At 39.6% G+C, this 22,265-nt stretch overlaps 1 protein-coding gene across 1 annotated transcript; it reads left to right on the forward strand.

Annotated features, from left to right (window-relative positions):
- The first annotated feature begins 19,225 nt into the window (after nt 1–19,225).
- On the forward strand, nt 19,226–20,356 carry LOC138870028 (uncharacterized). The gene is made up of 3 exons (XM_070147511.1): nt 19,226–19,547; nt 20,038–20,163; nt 20,268–20,356. The coding sequence occupies exons 1-3, from the start codon at nt 19,226–19,228 to the stop codon at nt 20,354–20,356; spliced, it is 537 nt and encodes a 178-aa protein (XP_070003612.1).
- The last annotated feature ends 1,909 nt before the right edge of the window (nt 20,357–22,265 follow it).

A 22,265-nucleotide genomic window follows, 5' to 3' on the forward strand; every position in this document is an offset into this window, starting at 1 on the left:
AATCCCTTATTTCATGCTAAGGCATTATAACCTTTGCGAACATGAATGACAAATCAAAGAAAAAAATTCTTGAAAGCCAAAAAGGGATAGAACAATAGTTCTACAAAGGCCAGATTAGCCAAATACAAAAGCTTAAGGGATATTCTGACTTCGAGTTCGAAATATCACTCTTACTCGACTACTAAGCTCAAGGGCTACTGCAACTCGAGTTCGAATAAATTCTCACTCGGGGACTGCTCTTCGAGCCTAAGGGCCACCTGATTTCGAGTTCGAGATAACATTCTCACTCGAACATCAAACTCAAATATTACCTTATTTCGAGTCCAAATAAATGATCACACTCGGCTCTGATTTATCAGAAACTACCTCAAGACAAGTTCGAATGTTTGACCTGGGACCGTTGAATACCACCATATAACTTTGTACTAAGGTAATCTAACACTTGAATAAAATAACTAAAGGACAACGGATGCGAGAAACATGGAAAGGAAAAAGATTTTACATATCAAAGTTTTTCTTACAAGGGCCACATGGCCCGATCAAAAATTATTTACAAAGGACGATCGGCCTCAAAGCAAAAACGAAAATTACTAGGCCTAAGCAGGACGATCATTATCAGAGGAAGCTTCTTCACTCTCGGAGTCTTCTCCACCAGATCTGCTCACATTCTCGGAATCCTCGTAAGGAAATGCTAGCTTCTGAGCCTTTGCTTCCTCAGCCTTGGAGATCTAGAGTTCGGCAGATATGTCAAAACTTTGGGCAATGACCCCCTCGAGAGCCTCCCTTTGGCCTTGCCACTTGGCTGAATCCACCTCTACTTGAATGGTTTCCTTTTGTGCAGCCAAAATATCCATACATCCTTTGAAATGTTCTGCTTCGGCTCGCACTTTATCTATTTGCCCTTGGAGGCCCTTGATATGTTCGAGCCTCTGTCAAACTTGTAGAATGGGATTGTTAGTTGTTATATCCGACTCATCCTCACTATCATGAAGAACTTGGAATACCTGCTCGGCCAACTCTTCATGCATTTTGAGCCTCTACTAGGTCTACCTGAAGCTTCTCATTGAGAAGCTTGTAAGTATTGCATTTATCAATGGGACCCTAGACTTCGACCTGGCGTTCCTCTCGAATTCGGAGAAAGGCCTCATGATGCAGCACCGAAGCCTATGAGAAAGGAAGAAAGTGTTAGAGATATCTACAATTCTATAACGACCCGGCCGGTCGTTTAATGAGTTACCACTCCATTTTATCCATTTCTACTTCTTATTGTCTTGTTCAGTAGTATTATGTATTATCGGGTTGGTTAGCTCGGGCTTGGAGAGGTTTTGGTAAGGTTTGAGATATTTAGTCTCTTTTGAGTAAGCTTAAGTTGGAAAAGTCAACCGAATGTTGACTTATGTGTTAAAGGGGCTCGGATGTGAGTTTTGATGGTTCAAATAGCTTCGGGAGGTGATTTGGGACTTAGGAGCGTGATCAAAATGTGTTTTAGAGGTACGAAGTAGATTTAGGCTTGAATTGGCAAAATTGGAATTTTGGCATTTTCAGGTTGATAGGTGAGATTTTGATATAGGGGTCGGAATGGAATTCTGGAAGTTGTAGTAGGCCCGTTGTGTCATTTGGGATGTGTGTATAAAATGTTAGGTCATTCGGACGAGGTTTGATAGACTTGTTGATCGAAAGCGGAATTTGGAAGTTTTTAGATTTCTTAGGCTTGAATCCGATGCAAATTTGGTGTTTTGATGTTGTTTTGAGTATTCTGAAGGTTGGAACAAGGTTGAATGATGTTATAGGATATGTTGGCATGTTTGATTGAGGTTCCGAGGACCTCGGGTGAGTTTCGGGTGGTTAAACGGATCATTTCAAGTTGTGGAAAATTGCAGAAAACTGTTGTGTGTGCTGCAGACCAGTTATTCTTCGCGTTCGCGAAGGGTTAGGATGGGAGGCTGTGAATTTGTCCTTCGCATTCGCAAAGGAGGTCCCGCGATCGCGAAGGGTTGAACTTGTTGGTCATTGCGTTCACGAGGGTTATGTCGTGTCCGCGAAGGGTTGAGTTGCTGAGGCATCGCGTTCGCGAGGGGTGGTCGCGTTCGTGTAAGAGGAAATTCTGATCAACCTAAGTTTGTGCTTCGCGAATGCGAGGGGTTGACCACGTTCGCGAAGAAGGATTTGAAATGACTGGGCAGAATGTTTAAAAGGCCTATTCCGCGTTTTTTAGCCTAAGTTCCTCCTTTTTTGGTCGATTTTGAAGCTTTTTGAAGGGGATTGAAGAGGGAATCAAGAGGGAACACTTGGAGGTAAGATTTATGGACTTAATACTCAATCCTAATGTGATTTCTACCTAAATAATCATGGAATTTGTAGAATTTAAGCCTAAATATTGAAGAACTAGGGCTTGTAATTGGAGACCTAGAATTTGGAATTTGAGGGGTCATTTGTGGTTGGATTTTGGTGCTTTTGATATGAATGAACTCGGGAAGTGATAAGGAGTCTATTGATGTAACTTTTATCGGATTCCGAGATGTGGGCCCGGGGTCAGGTTTGGCCAATTTTGGGATTTGTGTTGTAATTTGATTTCTTTCGAGTGGGCTTTGTTCCCTTAGCATATTTTGATGGTTTTGCACTGATTTTGGTTAGATTTGGAGCATCCCCAAAGGCATCGCGGACTAGAGTTTGGACCGGATAGAGGTGAGTAATTATTGTAAATGTTGTCCTGAGGGTATGAAACCCCAGATTACACATCGTTGTGCTATATTGAGGTGACACACACCCTAGATGACGAGCGTGGGGTCGTGCACCGTTGGGGATTATGACTTAGTCCATCCCGAATGATTGTTTTACCGCATATTTGATGGAAAACTATTTGCTATCATCATGTTTTGGGTTGAATGCCATATTTGGGCCTCGTGCCAACTGTTTTGGACCCTTAGGGGATTTTTACGGCTATTTCCTCACTGTTTTAATTTTATATCTGTACTCAGTCATGCTATATTATACTGTTTTCATAACTCAGCCATGTTTACTCTGTTTATAACACTTTAAATGATATTTTGTGCTGAGTATCATGTTTTACTGTGCCCGAGAGGCTTTTAGAGATTTCTGACTGAGTAGGGCCGAAGGCCTGTGTTGTGAGGAATATTATGGGATCGGGCTGCACGCTGTAGCAATGTTGTACTGATTATGATTATGAGGCCGAGGGCCTGAGTTGTACGCCACAAGGTGTCTTGATATGAGGCCGAGAGCCTATTGATTATGCCACAAGATGGCTTAATATTGCGCTTGGGCCGTAAGGGCCCCTCCCGGAATCTGTACACCCCAAGTGAGCGCGGGTACTCAGTGAGATATGTGATATAGCCCGAGTGGCTGAGGTTGTTCCATGTTATTGCCCGAGGGCCTAATTTCTGTTGGTATAGTGCCCGAGGGGCTGATTTTATGTGTTTATCTTTTCTCGCTGCTTTTCATTTACTTGTTTAACTGTTAAAAAGGTGTTTTAAAGAAACTTATTCTGAACTAAAGTGTTTTTTATAAGATTTCACTATTTTATTTCATTATATTTGTTTTACACTGCCTCTTTTTAGCATGTTGTTGTGTTTTACATGATTTCTTATCCTTCAGTCTTCATTTATTTTTATTACTCACTGAGTTGGAGTACTCACTTTACTCCCTGCACCCTGTGTGCAGATTCAGGAGCTTCGGGTCCCGCCAGAGAGGGTTGATTGCTCCTAGCAGGCTATTCGGAGTCCACTAGGTAGCTACTCGACGTTCGCAGCCCATTGTTTCTCCCTCTTATCTTACTTTTTGCTTCTAGTTTTGTAATAAACTGTATAAACTCTTTCGTACACTTAGACTCATGTTTAGATACTCATGACTGGTGACACCCCGATGTCGGGCTGTGTTTGTTTCCGCAGTTGATATATTTTACTCTATTTTGGGATTTATTATTATCAATGACTTAATTATGAATTATTATATCTGTTAATTTATTTGGGGTTTGTGTTGGCTGACCTTGTCTTCACGAGAGGCGCCATCACAACCGGGTCTAGGTTTAGGGTCGTGACAAATTCAAAGTCATATAAAGATAGCGGCCATTGAACTTACCCGATTTAGAGCATGATGGGCCTCATTGAACAAACAGGAAACATCCACTGCGTCCATTTTTGGTTGATCCTCTTCGGTGACCAAGTATCGAAGATAGCTCCCCACCCCTACAAGGGTAGAGAAAACATGAGTATCTTCCAGGATCGAGATGATAAAAGGCCTCTTACGATCGGGGTCAATGTTGGGGACCGGGAATTGGTTGGTCAGGGTATAGCTCGAGGAAGCCTCATTCGAGCTCTTCCTTGGTACGTCCAAATCACCCAAACCAGTGACGTCTTCCACATCAGTGAAATAGCCACTAAAATAATCTTCCTCTCTGTGGGCCCCCTCTCCGTGACAAGTCTCTGCAGCCTGAGCGTCACGTATCATTGAATCTGAATTTTGAGGGAATAAGGAGGAGTCCCCGATCACTATTACCCCAAGTGGCTCTTTAGAGGCATCATCTTCATTCTAGGGAGCCTCGAGTTCAGTTTCTACACCAGCCTCGGCTGCCTCCTTGGTGGCCTCCCCACCTCGAGGTGATACATCTTCAACTCTTTCTGGCTCGAGCTTGGTAGGCCGGGGCAAAGTAGCTTCGATTTTTGCCTATCCAACGGTACTTCAAACCTTAGTGCCAGCTCGCACATGAGCCACCAATCCAGAGCTTTCTTCTTCATCTTTGTCTTTAATCTCGTCCATTATCTGTTGGGCGAACTCCAGAGTTACGTGGATAACATCCCCTTAGGCTTAAGGGGACTCCAAGTGGCCTTTTCTTTTCCGAGCTTGGGGAACTCGGAGCCTCCTTTATTTTCTTCTCTTTGCCCTGCTTCGGGGAAGACGGGCAAAGGAGTGCCTCTTCTTCAGCAGAGGGGGGCCTCATTGGCATGTCCTTCCCAAGGCCTACAAAATGAATAAAATGAGTAAGTACAATAACAAATCTCGACTGAAAACGTTTCCAAGGAAAGAAATTTACCATTGTTACGGGCCTCCTATTGGCCCCTTGAAAACTCCAACCAAGCACGCTCGGAATAAGTTTTTTGTGACACCAATCCCTCGACCTATTGCCTCAGGTCGGGGATCACTTCTGGAACGACGACTTTAGCTGCAACACAAAAAAAAAATTTAGATGAGGGGAAGACAGGAAAACAAAATGGCAAAAATAGATATTCAAAAGGCTAAGCAGTACTTACGTTTCATGTTCCACTTTTCAAGGAACGACATATCTCCAGCAGGGATTAGATCCGAAGTCTTTATTTGGACAAACCTACCCATCTAACCTCGGTCTTGAGTCTTATCTATGCTTGAGAATGGGGGTTTGGTGGCTTGGCAATAAAGTTTGATCATGCCTCCACGATAAAGCCGGGGGCCATAGAGACGCATGAGGTGATCGAGGGTAAAAGAATGCCCCTCGATCTTGCTTACAAAGAATCGGAGAAGGATCATGATCCTCTAAAACGACGGGTGGATTTGGCCCAAAGTGACATTGGATCTCTTGCAAAAGGCAATGATGATAGGGTCTAGGGGACTTATCGTGAAGGGGTAGATATAGACACTCAGATACCCCTTATTGTAAGTTGTGATGGATTCGTCGGGGCTAGGCACTCTACATCTTTGCCTACCTAGTTGCACTCCTCTTTCACCTTCTCGAGGATACGTTCGATGATTGTACACATGTACCTCGACATGGGTTCACATCAGCTCGATGTCGAGGGTGTGTTCTCCACTTTGAAATCAACGGCAGTGGCACACTTCGTCGGAACGAAGTCCGCAAGGGGATGTTCCGCCGCCGCTGCAACACCGGCGGACTTTGATGAAGAGGCGGTTTCTTTGTGAGAGACAGTTTTAGAGGTCTTAGCCATTTTTAAAAATGAGGAAGAACATGGGCTAGGATATCTGGCATTTTAAGAAGAGGCTAGCAATGAAACTTGAAGGTTTGCAGAAAAAGAACTTGAAGAATGCAAAGAGCTTTGAAGATTATAGCAGAAGAGATTAAAGTAAAGTTTGAAAGAGTGGAAAAGAGGCCTATTTATGGGTTTCTCGGCGACGCTTCAAAGTTGCTAGTGGCCGACCGGCAACTGACGCGCCTTAAATGCATGGGAAATTAAAGCGATGGGACGTTTTGGTCACCTCTACCACTTACGTCACAATGTTTACGTAATGGTGAACCAAGGTCTGGTTCAAAAATTCAATTCGTTTCTTGTCATTACATTCCAAAAAATAAGAGACTATTTGTATACGGTTAAAACCGGGCGCACCCGATTTTACTGATTAACCGAGACCAGGGGTGGATCGAGGATCAGCCCCATAGCATATTAGATCGAGACATAAGGATAAAGCACCGAGTTTGGGATTCGAGGTAGTCGAGACCGAGACCAGTAATGATCGAGGTCAAACGGGATAGACATCGAGCAAGACCGAAGATAGCATAATAACGGAAAGGCGAGATATCCGTAACTGGTAGGAGATCATGGAGAAAATCTCGGAACAAATCAAAGCAAGGGCGATTGTTTAGCTAATCATGGGATTTTCTTATGTAATTAGAATTATACCGTAAATAGTAGCCTTCTGCTGGGTCTTAACCATTTGTAATCATCTTACATTCACGCATATCAAAGCAATATATCACACTTTTATCTCTTGCAAGCTCCGTTGTCCAGTCCATACTTTCAATAGCTTGTTTAGTTGGTTCGAGGGCAATTAGCTCAAGGGCCATAATAGTTCATCACATTGGTTCGCTTTGTTTTACTGCTAATTCCTAGCATTAATTCTTAAATTTATTAGTTTGTGCCAAGTAAAATCACATATCCTTAAAACCACTTATAAGTTTAATTTTTATCCGGTTTTTAGGGAAAACAATAACATTAAAGAGTTATCGAATCCCGTAAACATCGATAAAAGTTTGTATATGTATGTGTATATACCTTGAATATAAGTATATAACTAACTTGACACCCTAAATACTAAAAGCCTTTAGGGACAACGGTTGAGCAAAATAGTGATGCCTCTGTCGTGTTAAAATTCTGCATTTGCCTCTAATTGTGATTCGCTCTTTCCCAAACCTTTTTAATTGTACACATTCAACAATCATAGAATTGAATATAACAGTCGATTTTTATTTAATTTTAAGATTATGCAAAAGAGATGAGAAACGAAATCACTCAAAGTTCGAAATTTGAAATTCGAGAGTCAAACTTCTTAATTTTGATTGTGAATTCGAATATAGAATCTTTAAATTTTTCGATACAAAAATTATTATTTAAAAATTAAGTAAAAAGTACTATAAGTGACAATAATTAATAATTTAAAATATCTAAAAGTCATAACAAAAAATTACGACCAAAAAAAAACTCGGTAGACTCTCGTAACCCGAACACCACCACATAGACGAAGTATAAAAATTGACCCCTCACATATTATGTAGAAGACTTTTGCCATTATCATTAGACCATAAAACTTTAGATAACTAGGGATCTTTGCTAATTCTGCAGGTGAATTAAGGCTGGCAAGTGGGTCGGTTCAGGCCTGGGACTGCGGCCCATGTGGGCTTCTAGGCCTAAATGGTCCTGGCCTGGAGAAGCCTGTGATCGTGGAGGTGGGCCAGTCCTTCACATTGAGCCCGCGAGATCGGGACCGTTTGAGACCGGGACCGGACCGATCCTTGGGGGCCTACGGTCCCAACGGTCATAATTTAAAAAGAAAATTGACCGTTTGGGATTTATAAAATCTAGTCGTTGGCTATTTATAAAATAGCCATTTACCCCCACCCCACCCCCAACTTTGTTTTAACTCCAAACTTTTTATAATTATACTTTTTCTCTTTTTTCGACTATAAATACCCCTTCATTCTTTTATTTTTCTCACAAAATCATCAACCTCTCTTCTATAGTTGCTACTATTGCTTACTTTATTATTACAATTTGTAAAAAAATTGTGAAGTTGGTGAATTAAAGTCTTCAACGATAATCAATTTTCAACAAGTTAACCGTCAATTCGATAAACTCATTCCAACTCATAATTTTTAATATTATAGTTTTATTTGTTTTATTTATTTTTTATTATTTGATTAATTACGATGACTTCCTTAAAAAAACTTTTTGGTAAAAATAAGGGAAAATCCAAGAGTGGCGAATCTAGTAGCCAATTTGTTCCTCCTCCACTCCACTGCCCCCGGCTCCCCGACCCAAACCCCATATCCGTCCTACACATGCAATTTTTGATACCGATAATAGTTTATTACAATCTACTAAGAGTCAATTTTGCCATAATGTTAGGGGTGGTGAACAATTAAACCATGATTAATGAATGCTCTTTATTCTAATCCAACTACTGATGAAGATAATGAGGAGGAAATAGATTTTGATGAAACGCAACCGGATGATGATACACCCACTAGTCCTGCTCCTGAAATTAACCCAACTAATGATAATCCAAATGATGCCCCGTCTGACCCTTCTGTTACTACCCCTACTTTTCTAGACAACGTACCAAACGAACAAAAACATCTATTGTTTAGCCTTTTTTTACTCAACTAATTCCACAAAATAAGGCTAAGTGTAAAACTAGATGGAATTACACAAAATAAGCCTAAGAGAAAGAAAGTTTCCTAAAGCTTGTCCAACTAGATGCAATTACATGTATGAAAATTTAGTTGTTACATATGAATATAGAAACCTCATAAACTCAACGTTTAATACTCATGAAAGTAATGATGATGAGCACCTTACAAATGCGGATTGGGCTAATATTAAAATGCTTGTAGAATTTTTAGAAAAATTTTATATTTCTACAAATGAATTTTTTGGGAAATATTATCCTACTATTTCTAACTGTTTAGTTTATATTGTTAAACTTGCAAATTTGTTTGCTCATTTATTAGAGGGTGGGAAAATTTATGAACTTGCTATTGATTCTATGAGAAAAACGTTTTACAATATTTTTTCCTTATTTCCCCTATTTATGGTATTGCTGCCTTGTTAAATCTTACTATAAAATTAGAAGGTCTTCAATTTTGGTATGAAACTATTTATAATGGTTTAGCACTTGAAGAAGAGGAGTTATCTAAACTTCTGGAAGGGATAGCCTCAACTAAAATGAATGTTCAAACTATTTATAATGCTTATCAAGTTGCATTAGATCAGGCTAGACCAAATGTTCCAACTCCTTCTTCTTCTGATTCTCAATCATCTAAAAGAACTATGGGAGTATGAGCACTTAGTGTTTGGGCGGGGTTCAGGGGTTCTCAAGGTTCTACTACTAGTAATTTTTCACAAATAAATGAGCTTGAAGTTTATTTGTCACAGGGAATTGAGGAGGTGAATCCCGACGGCTCCTTTAATATTTTGGAATGGTGGAAGGACAAAGAAAAATACTTTCCGATTCTTTCAAGGATGACCCGAGATATTTTAACTATTCAAGTTTCAACAGTGGCATCGGAGAGCGCTTTCAGTCAAGCAAGACTTCAATTCGGTGATTATAGAGCGTCTATGAGGGAGAGCTTGGAAAAATAGTACCTTTTAGAGATTGGATCCGTTCAGAAAGAAGAAATTTTGGACTTGTTGAATCACAACCAGAGGTAGATGAAGCTTACGAAGAAATGTTAGCTGAACTTGTGGAGGATTCTTCTTCGTCCGGAAGCGGTGATGACCAAGCTTCTTTTTCGCCACCACCAACGGAAATTCCTCCGGGCCTTAATGGATTTATGAAGTTTATAAGATATACTAAGTAACTTGTATGAACAAAAATTAGTATGTATTAGTAACTTGTATTTTGGCACATCTTGATTAGTTTTTTTTTCTTCTCAATGGTGGTATTAGCACCTTGATGTACTCAATCCATGGGGGAGGAAGACTAAGAAATATATTGCCATATTTTCTTAATGTTATAATAAAATTATAACGCATTACTTTGAATATCTCTTTACAATATTTTTGTCATTATATTTGAATTAAAAAAATTTAGGTCAGATATAATTTACAAGGAATTGCCTTAGATATTTTTTATTGCCATATTTTTTTCTCTTTCTGTAATATATATATATATATATATATATATATATATATATATATATATATATATATATATATATCCATCCGTTGGGACCACTTAGACCCACTTGGGGCCACTTAGGCCCGGGACAAACCCATTTAGCAATTCCACATCCAAACTCTTCGTTAACCATCCGAAATCATCCCGAGGCCCTTGGAACCTCAACCAAACATACTAACACGTCATATATCAACATACGAACTTAGTTGAACCTTCGAAACACTCAAAACAACATCAAAACACCAAATTACACTCGGATTCAAGCCTAAGAACTTCTAAATATTCAAATTCCGCAAACGATGCCGAAACCTATCAAACCTCTTCTGAATGACCTCAAATTTTACACACACGTCACAAATGACACTAAGAACTTACTCCAACTTTCGAAATTTCTGTTTCGACCCCGATATCAAATATTTTCCACTGCCGACCAAAATTGCCAAATTTCCAACTTTCATCAATTCAAGCCTAATTCCACCACAGACCTCTAAATCACAATCCGAACGCGCTCCTAAGTCCAAAATCGCCCAATGGAGCTAACGGAACCGTTCGAAATCCAATCCAAGGTCAAATACTAAAAAGTCAAAACTTGGTCAAACCTTTTAAATTTAAAGCTTCAAGCTGAGAATTGTTCTTCCAAATCTATTCCGATTATCCTGAAAACCAAAACCGAAGATTTCATAATACATCATACGAGAATAGTCATGCCCAAGAACTGGCAAGCGAAGTGCAAATGCTCAAAATAATCGGTCCGGTCGTTACATCCTCCCCAACTTAAACATACGTTCGTCCTTGAACATGTCCAAAGTTGGTCCAAAAATCCATCAAATCTCCATGTATCCTCACTATGCACATACCTGGGGGTGATCCCACGTCACTCTATCCTATATAGGTCCGATAGCACAACATAACTGAAATTTCGCAATCCAACCAAGCCCATAAATGTTAGAACCTAATTTCCACTTCCGAAATTATCTATAAGATCAGAATCTCACATTATACACTATATAAATCTAAACAAGTTGTATCAAACCATATCTGTAACCTAAGATGTAGTCACATGATATACCACATAACTCAAACACTCATACCGATAACTTCACTCATAGCAGTTGCTCATACAACCCAATACCGGTAATAAACCTCTTATAAAATAAAGCCTTATTCCAACAATTTCGTATACTACCAATAATGAAAGAAATACGCAGAAATCATAACCATTCCTCAGATCAACCAGTGATGGAGTTCCCTCTCCTTCGGCAAGGGCTATAGTAAATTTCTAAGCTGAATTTTGATATTATCTTTCTAATATGCTAAAATCGAATCTGATAGTATTCATTCTAGGTCCAATGACCTCATCTCCTCCAACACGACTACTCTGGTAACCTGGAACATCAATACGATCTATTTTGCCACACCCCATGCAATCCGTGAACCAATAAGCAACAATCCAAATGTACTCAAATCATGGAAAATAGCTCAAATGAGAGAGCTGCAATGTGCGACCCTATCCAAACACTAGCCCACCAGAAACACCTCAAGTCACCATGCTCAAAATCAACAACCACGCGCAATTTGATGTCAAGTACAAAAAGTGAATCACCATAACCACGGAGAAGCAAATGACGCAATGCCATACCAGCTCGAAAGAACATATCCAGTGCACAATCAATCATGCAACACCCAAATACTCGTCTCACTCAAATTCCGCTATAAAGCCCAAATAGAACCGCACTATATGTGTATATAACCAACAATCAGAACTCCTCGCAACATAGAAGGATAACTCATAGATCACTCCAGAACACGAATAAGCTCAATGACAATCAAGTGGAACATCCCTCGACAATAGCAATTCGGAGTCAACAAATACAACCCGGTGCAGAACACACATCCATACTGGGCCTACCAATGAACCCTAAATCAACTCTGGTCACCCGCAATAGTTAAATGCCCTCCAAAAGTCTACAATGACTGGATCACAACACATACTAACCTCTGGCTAATGGTTGGCTACATTTTTACAGTCCACAACCATGAAGCAATCTACTCACAAGAAATCTCAGTCTCCTAATCTATAGAACATACGAATAACCCTCTTTGATCTCGACTCCGCCGCCTGAATGTCCACACTCCGCCAATTACACGGTCATCCCACAAGGAATACTTCTAAAACTCTTCTGTGCCACAAGGCAAAATTTTCCAGCAATCGATCAAACAAGAAAGTGCTACAATACCAATGAAGTATCGATAACTCAAACATGTCGCCCCTTTCTGAATGTATACTCTCATCCACCATACCAATTAGTAATATCATTTACCTAGTCATCTGAATTGTCCATGCTACCTAAGGGTTTATGACCTTCCTTTCGGAATTGAACCGTTACCTTACACATGCAAATCTCAATCCTACACAACATATCGCATATTCCATCCTATGATAAATGTGAGAACTTCATAATCCACTCCGAGTCACAAGAAACTACGTACTCAACTAGCCAAGAACTTTCCATTTGATCCCACCTAGGAGTAAATCACTATACATCACATGCTCCTTACGCCAGTAGAAAATATACATCTTTAACTATGGTAGAAATGATTAAGAACTCTCTGAATCCCATTTGCATAAAACTAAAACATCAGGACTGACTGTCCATTAATCCTTTCCATCAGAGTCTTAGCGACCATGGCCAACCTAGTGTGGATTCTTTCTTTTCATTGGGAATACTATCAGGCCTAGAAAGCACACAATGAATACGAATACTCTGCGGTGACCCAGATAAGTGAGAGAGATTTCATCATGGTAAGTGTGGAAAGACTTGCTATGGCCATACCTCTTATACAGGTATTCGAAAGGTATGTAGGAGTCCTTTAAGCATACTAGGTCGACATTCTTCTTCAGCCCCATCATCTTCAAAAATCCCCTGCCCGTATGGTTTTCTGGTACCAATAGCCCGGGACTGTCCCAAGTCAATCCCTCAAGCCCTCCTATTTCCTCTAGAAGCGGTGTCATTTCTATGTCGCCGAAAACCCTTTTGGAACTTTCCATTTGATCCCACCTAGGAGTAAATCACTATACATCACATGCTCCTCACGCCAGTAGAAAATATACATCTTTAACTGTCGTAGAAACCATTAAGAACTCTCTGAATCCCATTTGCATAAAACTAAAACGTCAGGACTGAATCCTTCTAACTCAACCAAGCTACACAAGTCATCAAAAATCCAAGAGCATTGCCATAAAATACCTGTAGAAACTCATTACCTCATAAACACCAAAAGAACTAATCTTACCCATTACCATGCCGATGCAACCTACTACCAAGCTATCCTATCTATTTTGTTCCTTCTGAATTACCTTCAAATTGATACTTCTCCTCGCCATAACACCACAATTCTCAACCCAGCCTCACCACACGAGACCCAAACATAAAACCACACTGCCCTAAGTCTAATAAACCACTGAATACTCTCGTAAATATCCCCAAAAGTACCATATTCAAAATACTTACCCTGAAAAGACTTTCTGCGACCTAAGGCGATTACTTCACCTTCATGATACCGATATGTAGAATCCATACTGATATAGAAATGCCACAAGTCTAGACACCATCCAATGTAAACCTTAGTTTCTAGCCAAACACACATCCTGAAGATCCCCAACAGCTACATATGAATCTTGAATCCATTAGAACCATCCTCGGAAGTCATCCACTCTGTTCAAATCCTCAGACCGAATGACCTATGATCCATTAGCACTCCAACACCCTAGGAAGTAATCGCACCTTAATGTAACCAAATAAATTCCTGATCCATGCACATTACATCCTTCACCAATAACATTCAAGTCATTTCGTGATTCTCATACACACATAAAGCATAATACAACCCTTATCTAAATTTTTTTTTTACTCAAGTCATCCTCGATCTCAACCCCTATAAGCCACAACTGATTCACCAGTATACCTCAAACTGAAATTAATGTGACACTTAGCCGTGCAATTAACTTATCAATAGTAGACTCCCCCACTTGGCTCAAAGTCATAGGTCAAAACATGTAGGAACTCACAATGCCCATACTCTACTACTGCCATAATACCATAGTGAGATTAAACTAAATCCTTCATAAGATCGTGCAACACAAACCATCTAGCACTTCAAATCATCTACAAATCTCGCATTCACCCTCGTAACAGTCAAGACAACTCTCATATGCGATCCAAACTCAAACTGCAGCACATATAAATCACTGGTAAATGAGGACTCACTACAAAACAACATAGGGATCACACGCCCTCAAGACACCCTGCAGGAAATAACCCACCTGCTTCGCCTCTCTTTATACCCTTCCAGTATCATAAACATCGTGCAATCACTTAATCTTCCTAAGTCTGAACTCATATCACAACATGAAATCTACATCATTTCCCAACTAAACAACATGAAAAGATCCTTCAACATACCCATAACGTGGGGCTATACATCAAATCAAGAAGGAAATCAAGCACCAAATGGTTCTTTCTACCCTCAAGAAGACCTCCTCGTCACATTCAAATCATATGAACACATCTCACGGTCATATAATACTCATCACGTAGATATCCAACCATCACTTCCACTAATAGGGACACTACCGAACATATAATTCGAAAAAGCACGTGCTTATACAATCAATGCCTCAGTGCTCAAGCTACAGGCAAAACCCAGCCTCAAGTCCTCTAGACTGGCCCAACACCAACACACAGAAATCACATCTTGTCCCTCGGTCAGGGAATCACAAGTCATCGATACACAACTGATACCAAGCGCTTATGTGCGCACACGAATGCGTGGAAGGAAATCAAGGAGTTACGCTTCAAGCTGAATCAATGACGCACGATAAAAATTCAAGAGTGTAGAATTTCCTAAAGGTTCTTCAGCCTCTCAAAGATAAGTACAGATGTCTCTGTATCGATCCGCAAGACTCTACTAAATCCGCTCATGACCCGTGAGACCTATGTAACCTAGGCTCTGATACAAACTTATCACGATCCAAAACTAACCCTATCGTGATGGCACCTATCTTGGTACTAAGCAAGCTGACACATTACTAAAACAAATGAGATTTTCATTTTCAAGACAATTTCCAAAGCTATTTATTATAAAACCTCCATAAGGAGTGTAAACAAAAAAAAGTGCAGAAATAAATACTAAGACATATACTAGTCATGAGCATCTACCAAGGACTGTCTTATAATACTAACATATACAGTCTGGAAAACAACTAATAACAATCTATAGGAATATAGGAGGGAGAAAACAGGGCTACGATCGCCATGCAGCTACCTTGCTAACTCTAATAGATCCACGATGGATGAAATCAACACTCACTAACACGTCCAGCAACTCCTGGATCTACATACAAGGTGCAAGGAGTAATGTGAGTACGCCAACTCAGTAAGTAATAAAGGTAAATAAAGACTGAGCAATAGTGACGAGCAATAAAATCAACTACCTTGCTAACTCCAATAGATCTGTGACGTATGAAATCAACACTCACTAGCACGTCCAACGACTCCTGGATCTACACACAAGGTGCATGGACTAATGTGAGTACTCCAACTCAATAAGTAATAAAGGTAAATAAAGACTGAGCAGTAGTGACGAGCAATAAAACATATACAGTTCATATCGTGAACTCTCAGTAGAATACAACAGGCTTTTAAAACCAGGGTTTTGAATCAACTCAGCTCATTTAAGTCTAGTTTCAGTAAAATCGTTTAAAACAACTTTAAACAGTTTTATAACAAGGTGATGCAAAAGTGAGTAAAAATGATGAAAGCAATAACATCCCCTCAGGAAAAACTCACTCGTATACAGCCCCTCGGTCAACATAAATGATAAATAGCCCATCGGGCAAACATGAGTCTTAAACATCCCCTCAGGAAAACATGAATCATAAACAGCCCCTCGGGCAATCATCATTGTCACTCATATACAATCCTTGGGCATACCTCACAATCACTCGTAAACAGCCCCTCGGGCACAACATGAAGCAAGAATAGCCCCTCGGGTAAAACAGCATATCACTCACTCAAGGTACTCGTGCTCACTAGGGGTGTGAAGACTCCGGATGGTCTCCTGTAGCACAAGCGCTATAATCCGCACAGACAACTCATGTGATGCACGGACAACTCACGTGCTATAACATCAATATCAAAATCTGCAATGATAACTGGCGTGCTGTACGGACAACTCACGTGCCATAGTCTTAATATCTCACAATCAGGCACTCGGCCTCACTCAGTAATGAATCAGTAACAACATGTTGCAGTGTGCAGCCCGATCCTATAAATATCCTCACAAAAATAGGCCCTCGGCCTCACTCAGTCATAAACCTCTCAACCCACTCGGGCTATTAGTAAAAAAAATAGGGTTGCCAACTCAAAATAACATTTTATATGCATCAAAATAGGTAATAAAGACTGGGTTATGAAATCAGTAAACATAGGATGACTGAGTATAGATTTTCAATCAAAACAGTGAGAGGATAATAAGAAAATGTTGCTAATGGTCCAAAGAGCTCTGGCACAAGGCCCAAATATGGCATTCACCCCAATTTATAGCAATTCTTTCTAAAATACATAAGTATCATATAATTTCAATCAAATACGCAACTTTATCGTTGCTACAGGACGAACCAAGTAACAATCCCCAACGGTGCATGCCCATACATCCATCACCTAGCATGTGCGTCACCTCAAAATAGTAAAATAATGTGAAATTCGGTGTTTCATACCCTCGGGACTAGATTTACAATCATTACTTATCTCAATTCGAGCAAAATCCTACTCCGAAATGCCATTGCCCCTTGAATAGGCCTCCAATCGACTCGAATCTAGACACAAGCAACAGAATATGATCAAAATAAGCTAAAGGAACCAATTCCACAAGAAAAATACCAAATCATAATCAAAACCCGAAATGGGCTCAAACCCGGCCCTCGGGCCCATGTCTCGAAATCCGACAAAAATTACAGAACTTGAAAGCCGATTCACTCAAGAGTCCATACATACAAAATTTATCAAAATCCGACCTCATTTGGCCACTCAAATCCTAAAAATCCACTCTCCAATTTTCAAGCCCTAAATTCCCAAATTTCTAGCTCAACTTCCCAACTAGATGATGAATAAAGCCATAGATTCATGAAATTTATACCATTATAGGTTAGAATCACTTACCCTAACGTTGCTCCTTCAAATCCCTCGAAATATTTCCTCTCTCCCGAGTTCCTCAAGCCCAAAATATAAAAATGGAGAACGAAACCTCGAGTTGGGCTTTTTTGCCCAGCAAAACCGTACCTGCGGTCACATTTCCGCTTCTGCGGCACTGCACATGCGGAAATTTCCCTCGCATGTGTGGAACTCACTTACTGCATCATATCTGCATCTGCGGCCCCTAAATTACACCCGCGACCTCGCAGATGCGACCAATCCTTTGCATCTACGATTCAACCCTGGCCTGCCATTTCCGCATCTGCGGTTCTTCGAGTGCACCTGTGGCCTCGCACCTGCGGTTCCCACTTCAGGTGCGGAAACATCAGAAGCAACAGCTTCAGCTGTATTATTCCACATCCAAACTCTCCGTTAACCATTTGAAATCATCCCGAGTCCCTCGGGACCTCAACCAAACATACCAACACATCATATATCAACATATGAACTTAGTCGAACCTGTGGAACACTCAAAACAATATTAAAACACCAAATTACACTCAGATTCAAGCATAAGAACTTCTGAATTTCCAAATTTCGTAACCGATGACGAAACCTATCAAACCTTGTCCGAATGACCTCAAATTTTGCACACACGTCACAAATAACACTACAAACTTACTCCACTTTTTGGAAATTCCGTTTTGACCTCGATATCAAAATTTCCACTGCAGACCAAAATTGCCAAATTTCCAACTTTTGCTAATTCAAGCTTAATTCCACCACGGACCTCCAAATCACAATCTGAACGCGCTCCTAAGTCCAAAATCATCCTGTGGAGCTGACGGAACCATCAGAAATCCAATCCGAGGTTAAATACTAAAAAGTTAAAACTTGGTCAAACCTTTCAAATTTAAAGCTTCAAGCTGAGAATTATTCTTCCAAATCTACTCCAATTATCCTGAAAACCAAAACTAATGATTTACATAAGTCAAAATACATCATACGAGGCTAGTCATGCCCAAGAACTAGTGAGTGAAGTGAAAATGCTCAAAATGATTGGTCGGGTCGTTACAAATTTGTAAATCTGGAATGCAATCTCAGGATGTAAAAAACCCATTAGGAACAAGTATAAGTGAGATTGTGTGCAAATGTGTGCAAATGTTTATTGACCTTGAGAAAGCATACGATAAAGTTTTGAGGGAGGCCCTGTGGAGGTGTTTGGAGGTTAGGGGAATTCCGGTAGCGGAGGTGTTTGGAGGTTAGGGGTGTTCCGGTAGCGTACATTAGGGTGATTAAGGATATGTATGATTATGCTAAGACTCGGGTGAGGATTGTGGGTGGTGATTCGGAGCATTTCCCCATGGTGATGGGGTTGCACCAGGGATCGGCTCTTAGCCCATTTTTATTTGTCTTGGCGATGGATGTATTATCGCGTCACATCCAAGGAGAGGTGCCTTGGTGCATGCTATTTGTCGATGATATAGTGTTGATTGACGAGACACGTAGAGGAGTTAACACGAGGTTGGAGGTTTGGAGACAGACTTTGGAGTCTAATGGTTTCAAACTGAGTAGAACCAAGACAAAATACTTGGAGTGCAAATTCAGTGACGGGACCCATGATGCAGACGTAGAGGTTAAGCTTGATGCTCAAGTTATCCCCAAGAGAGCGAGTTTTAAGTATCTCGGGTCTATTATCCAGGGTAACGGGGAGATTGACGAAGATGTCGCACATCGCATCGGGGCGTGATGGATGAAGTGGAGGCTCACTTTCCAGTGTTTTGTGTGATAGAAATGTGCTTCTAAGACTTAAGGGTAAGTTTTATCGAGTGGTGGTTCGACCGACTATGTTGTATGGGGCTGAGTGTTGGCCAGTCAAGAACTCTCACGTACAGAAGATGAGAGTAGTAAAGATGAGGATGTTGAGATGGATATGTGGGTGTACCAGGAGAGATAGGATTAAGAATGAAGTTATCCGGGATAGAGTGGGAGTAGCCTCCGTGGAGGACAAGATGCAGGAGTCAAGGCTGAGATGGTTTGGACAGGTTAAGAGAAGAAGCATTGATGCTCCTGTCAGGAGGTGTGAGAGGTTGGCCATGGAGACTTTGAGAAGAGGTCGACGTAGGCCTAAGAAGTATTGGGGAGAGGTGATTAGGCAGGACATGGCGCTTCTTCAGCTTACCAAGGACATGACCCTTGATAGGAGGGTGTGGAGGTCGAGGATTAAGGTAGAAGGTTAGTATGTAGTTTGTAATTGTTCACTGATAGTCTTAGAAGCATGCATGTCTCTTAATATGCTTAGGTTTTTTTATGACATTATGTGGTTTTGTTCGCCTAAGGTATTGTATTCTCTGTTGCTATTATTTGGTACTACTTATCATTTATCTCTCCCTTTTCTTTTCTCTTACATCTTTCTTCCTTCCTTGCTTTCCTCTTCTTCTTCTTCTTGCCCTTCCTAAGCCGAGGGTCTATTGGAAACAACCTCTCTACCTGCATTAGGTAGGGGTAAGGTCTGCGTACAGATGACCCTTCCCAGACCCCTCCTATTGGGATCAAACTGGGTTTGTTGTTGTTGTAATATATGAACTATCTACACCTCTCTCCCTTAAAGAGAATTTTGGAAATTTTTAATGATGCTAATCAAGGTTAGATGGAATTTTCATGATCTGTTGCATGTTAGTTTCAGTAAATTATTAGAAACAAGTATTAATTGTAAATCTTACAGAATCTTGTGAAGCTGAAAAGAAAGAAGATGGAGTGCAATCTCAAGATAAATATGTTGAAGGAACATACGATATCTCAATTCCGTCAGTTCTTAAAGAAATATCAGAAGATAGGGTGGACAACATATGTATTAAGTTCTTTCTTTGAAAAATTAAATTTGTACCCAGTTTACTCTCAACAAGGCCGCATTATTGCATGATTTGCTAATTTTTCCCTTCTTAATTGTTGTAGTTTTTCTTGCAGAGCAAACTAAAAGAAAGTGGAACATCAAGATGATGAAGTTTCAAAAGAGAGTAGTGGAGGACAATCTCAAGACATAGTAAATACCCAAGGAACAAGCATAAGTGAGATTCTTTGCAAGTGTATAGAAGGAACATATAATATCTCTACACCTCTCTCTCTCACTTAAAGACAATGCTAGTCAAGATAATGATTTAACTGGCATGATCTTGACAGTTGCAAAAGGCTAGACAAATTTTTTTTCATCTTATACATGTTAGTTTTAGTCAAAGATTAGTAACAAGTACTAATTGTGTTAGCTCTTGTAAATATTTGAAGAATCTTGTGAACTTGCAAGCAAATAACATGGAGAACAGTAGCAACATAAAGAAAATGCAATGGATAGAACAAGCATAAGCAATATCTCAGCTCCATTATTTGTTAAAGAAATACAAGAAGACAGGGTGCCCAACCCAGGTATTAAATTCATTTATTCAGGTGAAATTCTAGAAGTTAAGGACATTTTGAAGAATTGTGTCCTTAATATTAGATTCATACTTCAAATTGTCAGGACATTTCAAAACTTGTGTCCTGAGTTTTTATCTCTTCATTTGACAATTTGTCCCAAAATTGAAGACTTGCAGAAAACTAATGTATATGTAGTGTTGCTTGCACAGCAAAACAAAAATGAAGTTGTTAACCAATATACTATGAAAAGGAAGAGAGAAGTATTGGTTTTATGGTCCATCATTTGCTATTCTTAATCCAACTCCTCCGACTACACAAATGAGCATTGATAAGGGCTTGTCTATGGATGTTGAAGGAAATGTTGAAGAAGACCTTGGTCGAGGGAAAAGGAATAAGAATCTTAGTTGTCAATTGAAATCTCCTTTTGAACTGAAAAACAAAAGAGGAATATTGATGGCGCACAATGAAAATACTCCCGAGTGTACGGGCTGGATAAAATCAAAATATACTCGTACATGTATTTTTCATTATGCCAAAGATAATGAAAAGTTATTGAAGAAATTCATTGGGTGGTTGGGCAAGGAGAAAACGAAAGGTGGAAAAAAAGTGTAAGTCCCTAAATGTATTCATTATTTCTTAATTGCTTACATTTGTTTCTTCAACTTCTAAGGTCAGGACTACCTGTCCTTAATTTTTGAACTTCCAACTCTAACTTCAGGATCGTGAGTCTTTAATTTTTGAACTTTCAACTCTAAGTTCAGGACTACATGTCCTTAACTTTTGAACTTGGAACTCGTAGTTCAGGACTACTTGTCCTTAATTTTTGTGCTTGTAACTCTAACTTAAGGACCAAGTGTCCTTAATTTTTGAACTTCCAACTCTTAAGTTCAGGACCAAATTTCCTTAATTTATGAGCTTGTAAGTCTAAGTTTAGGACTACCTGTCCTTAACTTTTGAGCTTGTAACTCTAAGTTCAGGACTACATGTCATTAACTTTTGAACTAGGAATTCGAAGTTCAAGACTACTTGTCCTTAATTTCTATGCTTGTAACTCTAAGTTAAGGACTATCTGTCCTTAATTTCTGTGCTTGTAACTCTAAGTTAAGGACCAAGTGTCCTTAATTTTTGAACTTCCAACTCTAATTTAAGGACCAAGTGTCCTTAATTTTTGAACTTCCAACTCTAAGTTAAGGACCAAGTGTCCTTAACTTTTGAACTTGTAACTCTAAGTTTATGATTACATATCCTTAATTTTTGTGCTTGTAACTCTAAGTTAAGGACTACCTGTCCTTAATTTTTGAACTTCCAACATTAACTTCAGGACCAAGTTTCCTTAATTTTTGAAATTATGCATTTCTAATTAAGAATTGAGGACTAACTTTGATATTTTCAAATTTTCAGGGGACAAACTGATATATATATATATATATATATATATATATATATATATATATATATATATATATATACATACACACACACACACACAAATGGTATGATTAAGAATCCATATAAATTGTACAATCAAAAAATCAGTAGCAA

Source organism: Nicotiana sylvestris, chromosome 1 (assembly GCF_000393655.2).
Source record: "Nicotiana sylvestris chromosome 1, ASM39365v2, whole genome shotgun sequence".
Taxonomy (NCBI): domain Eukaryota; kingdom Viridiplantae; phylum Streptophyta; class Magnoliopsida; order Solanales; family Solanaceae; genus Nicotiana; species Nicotiana sylvestris.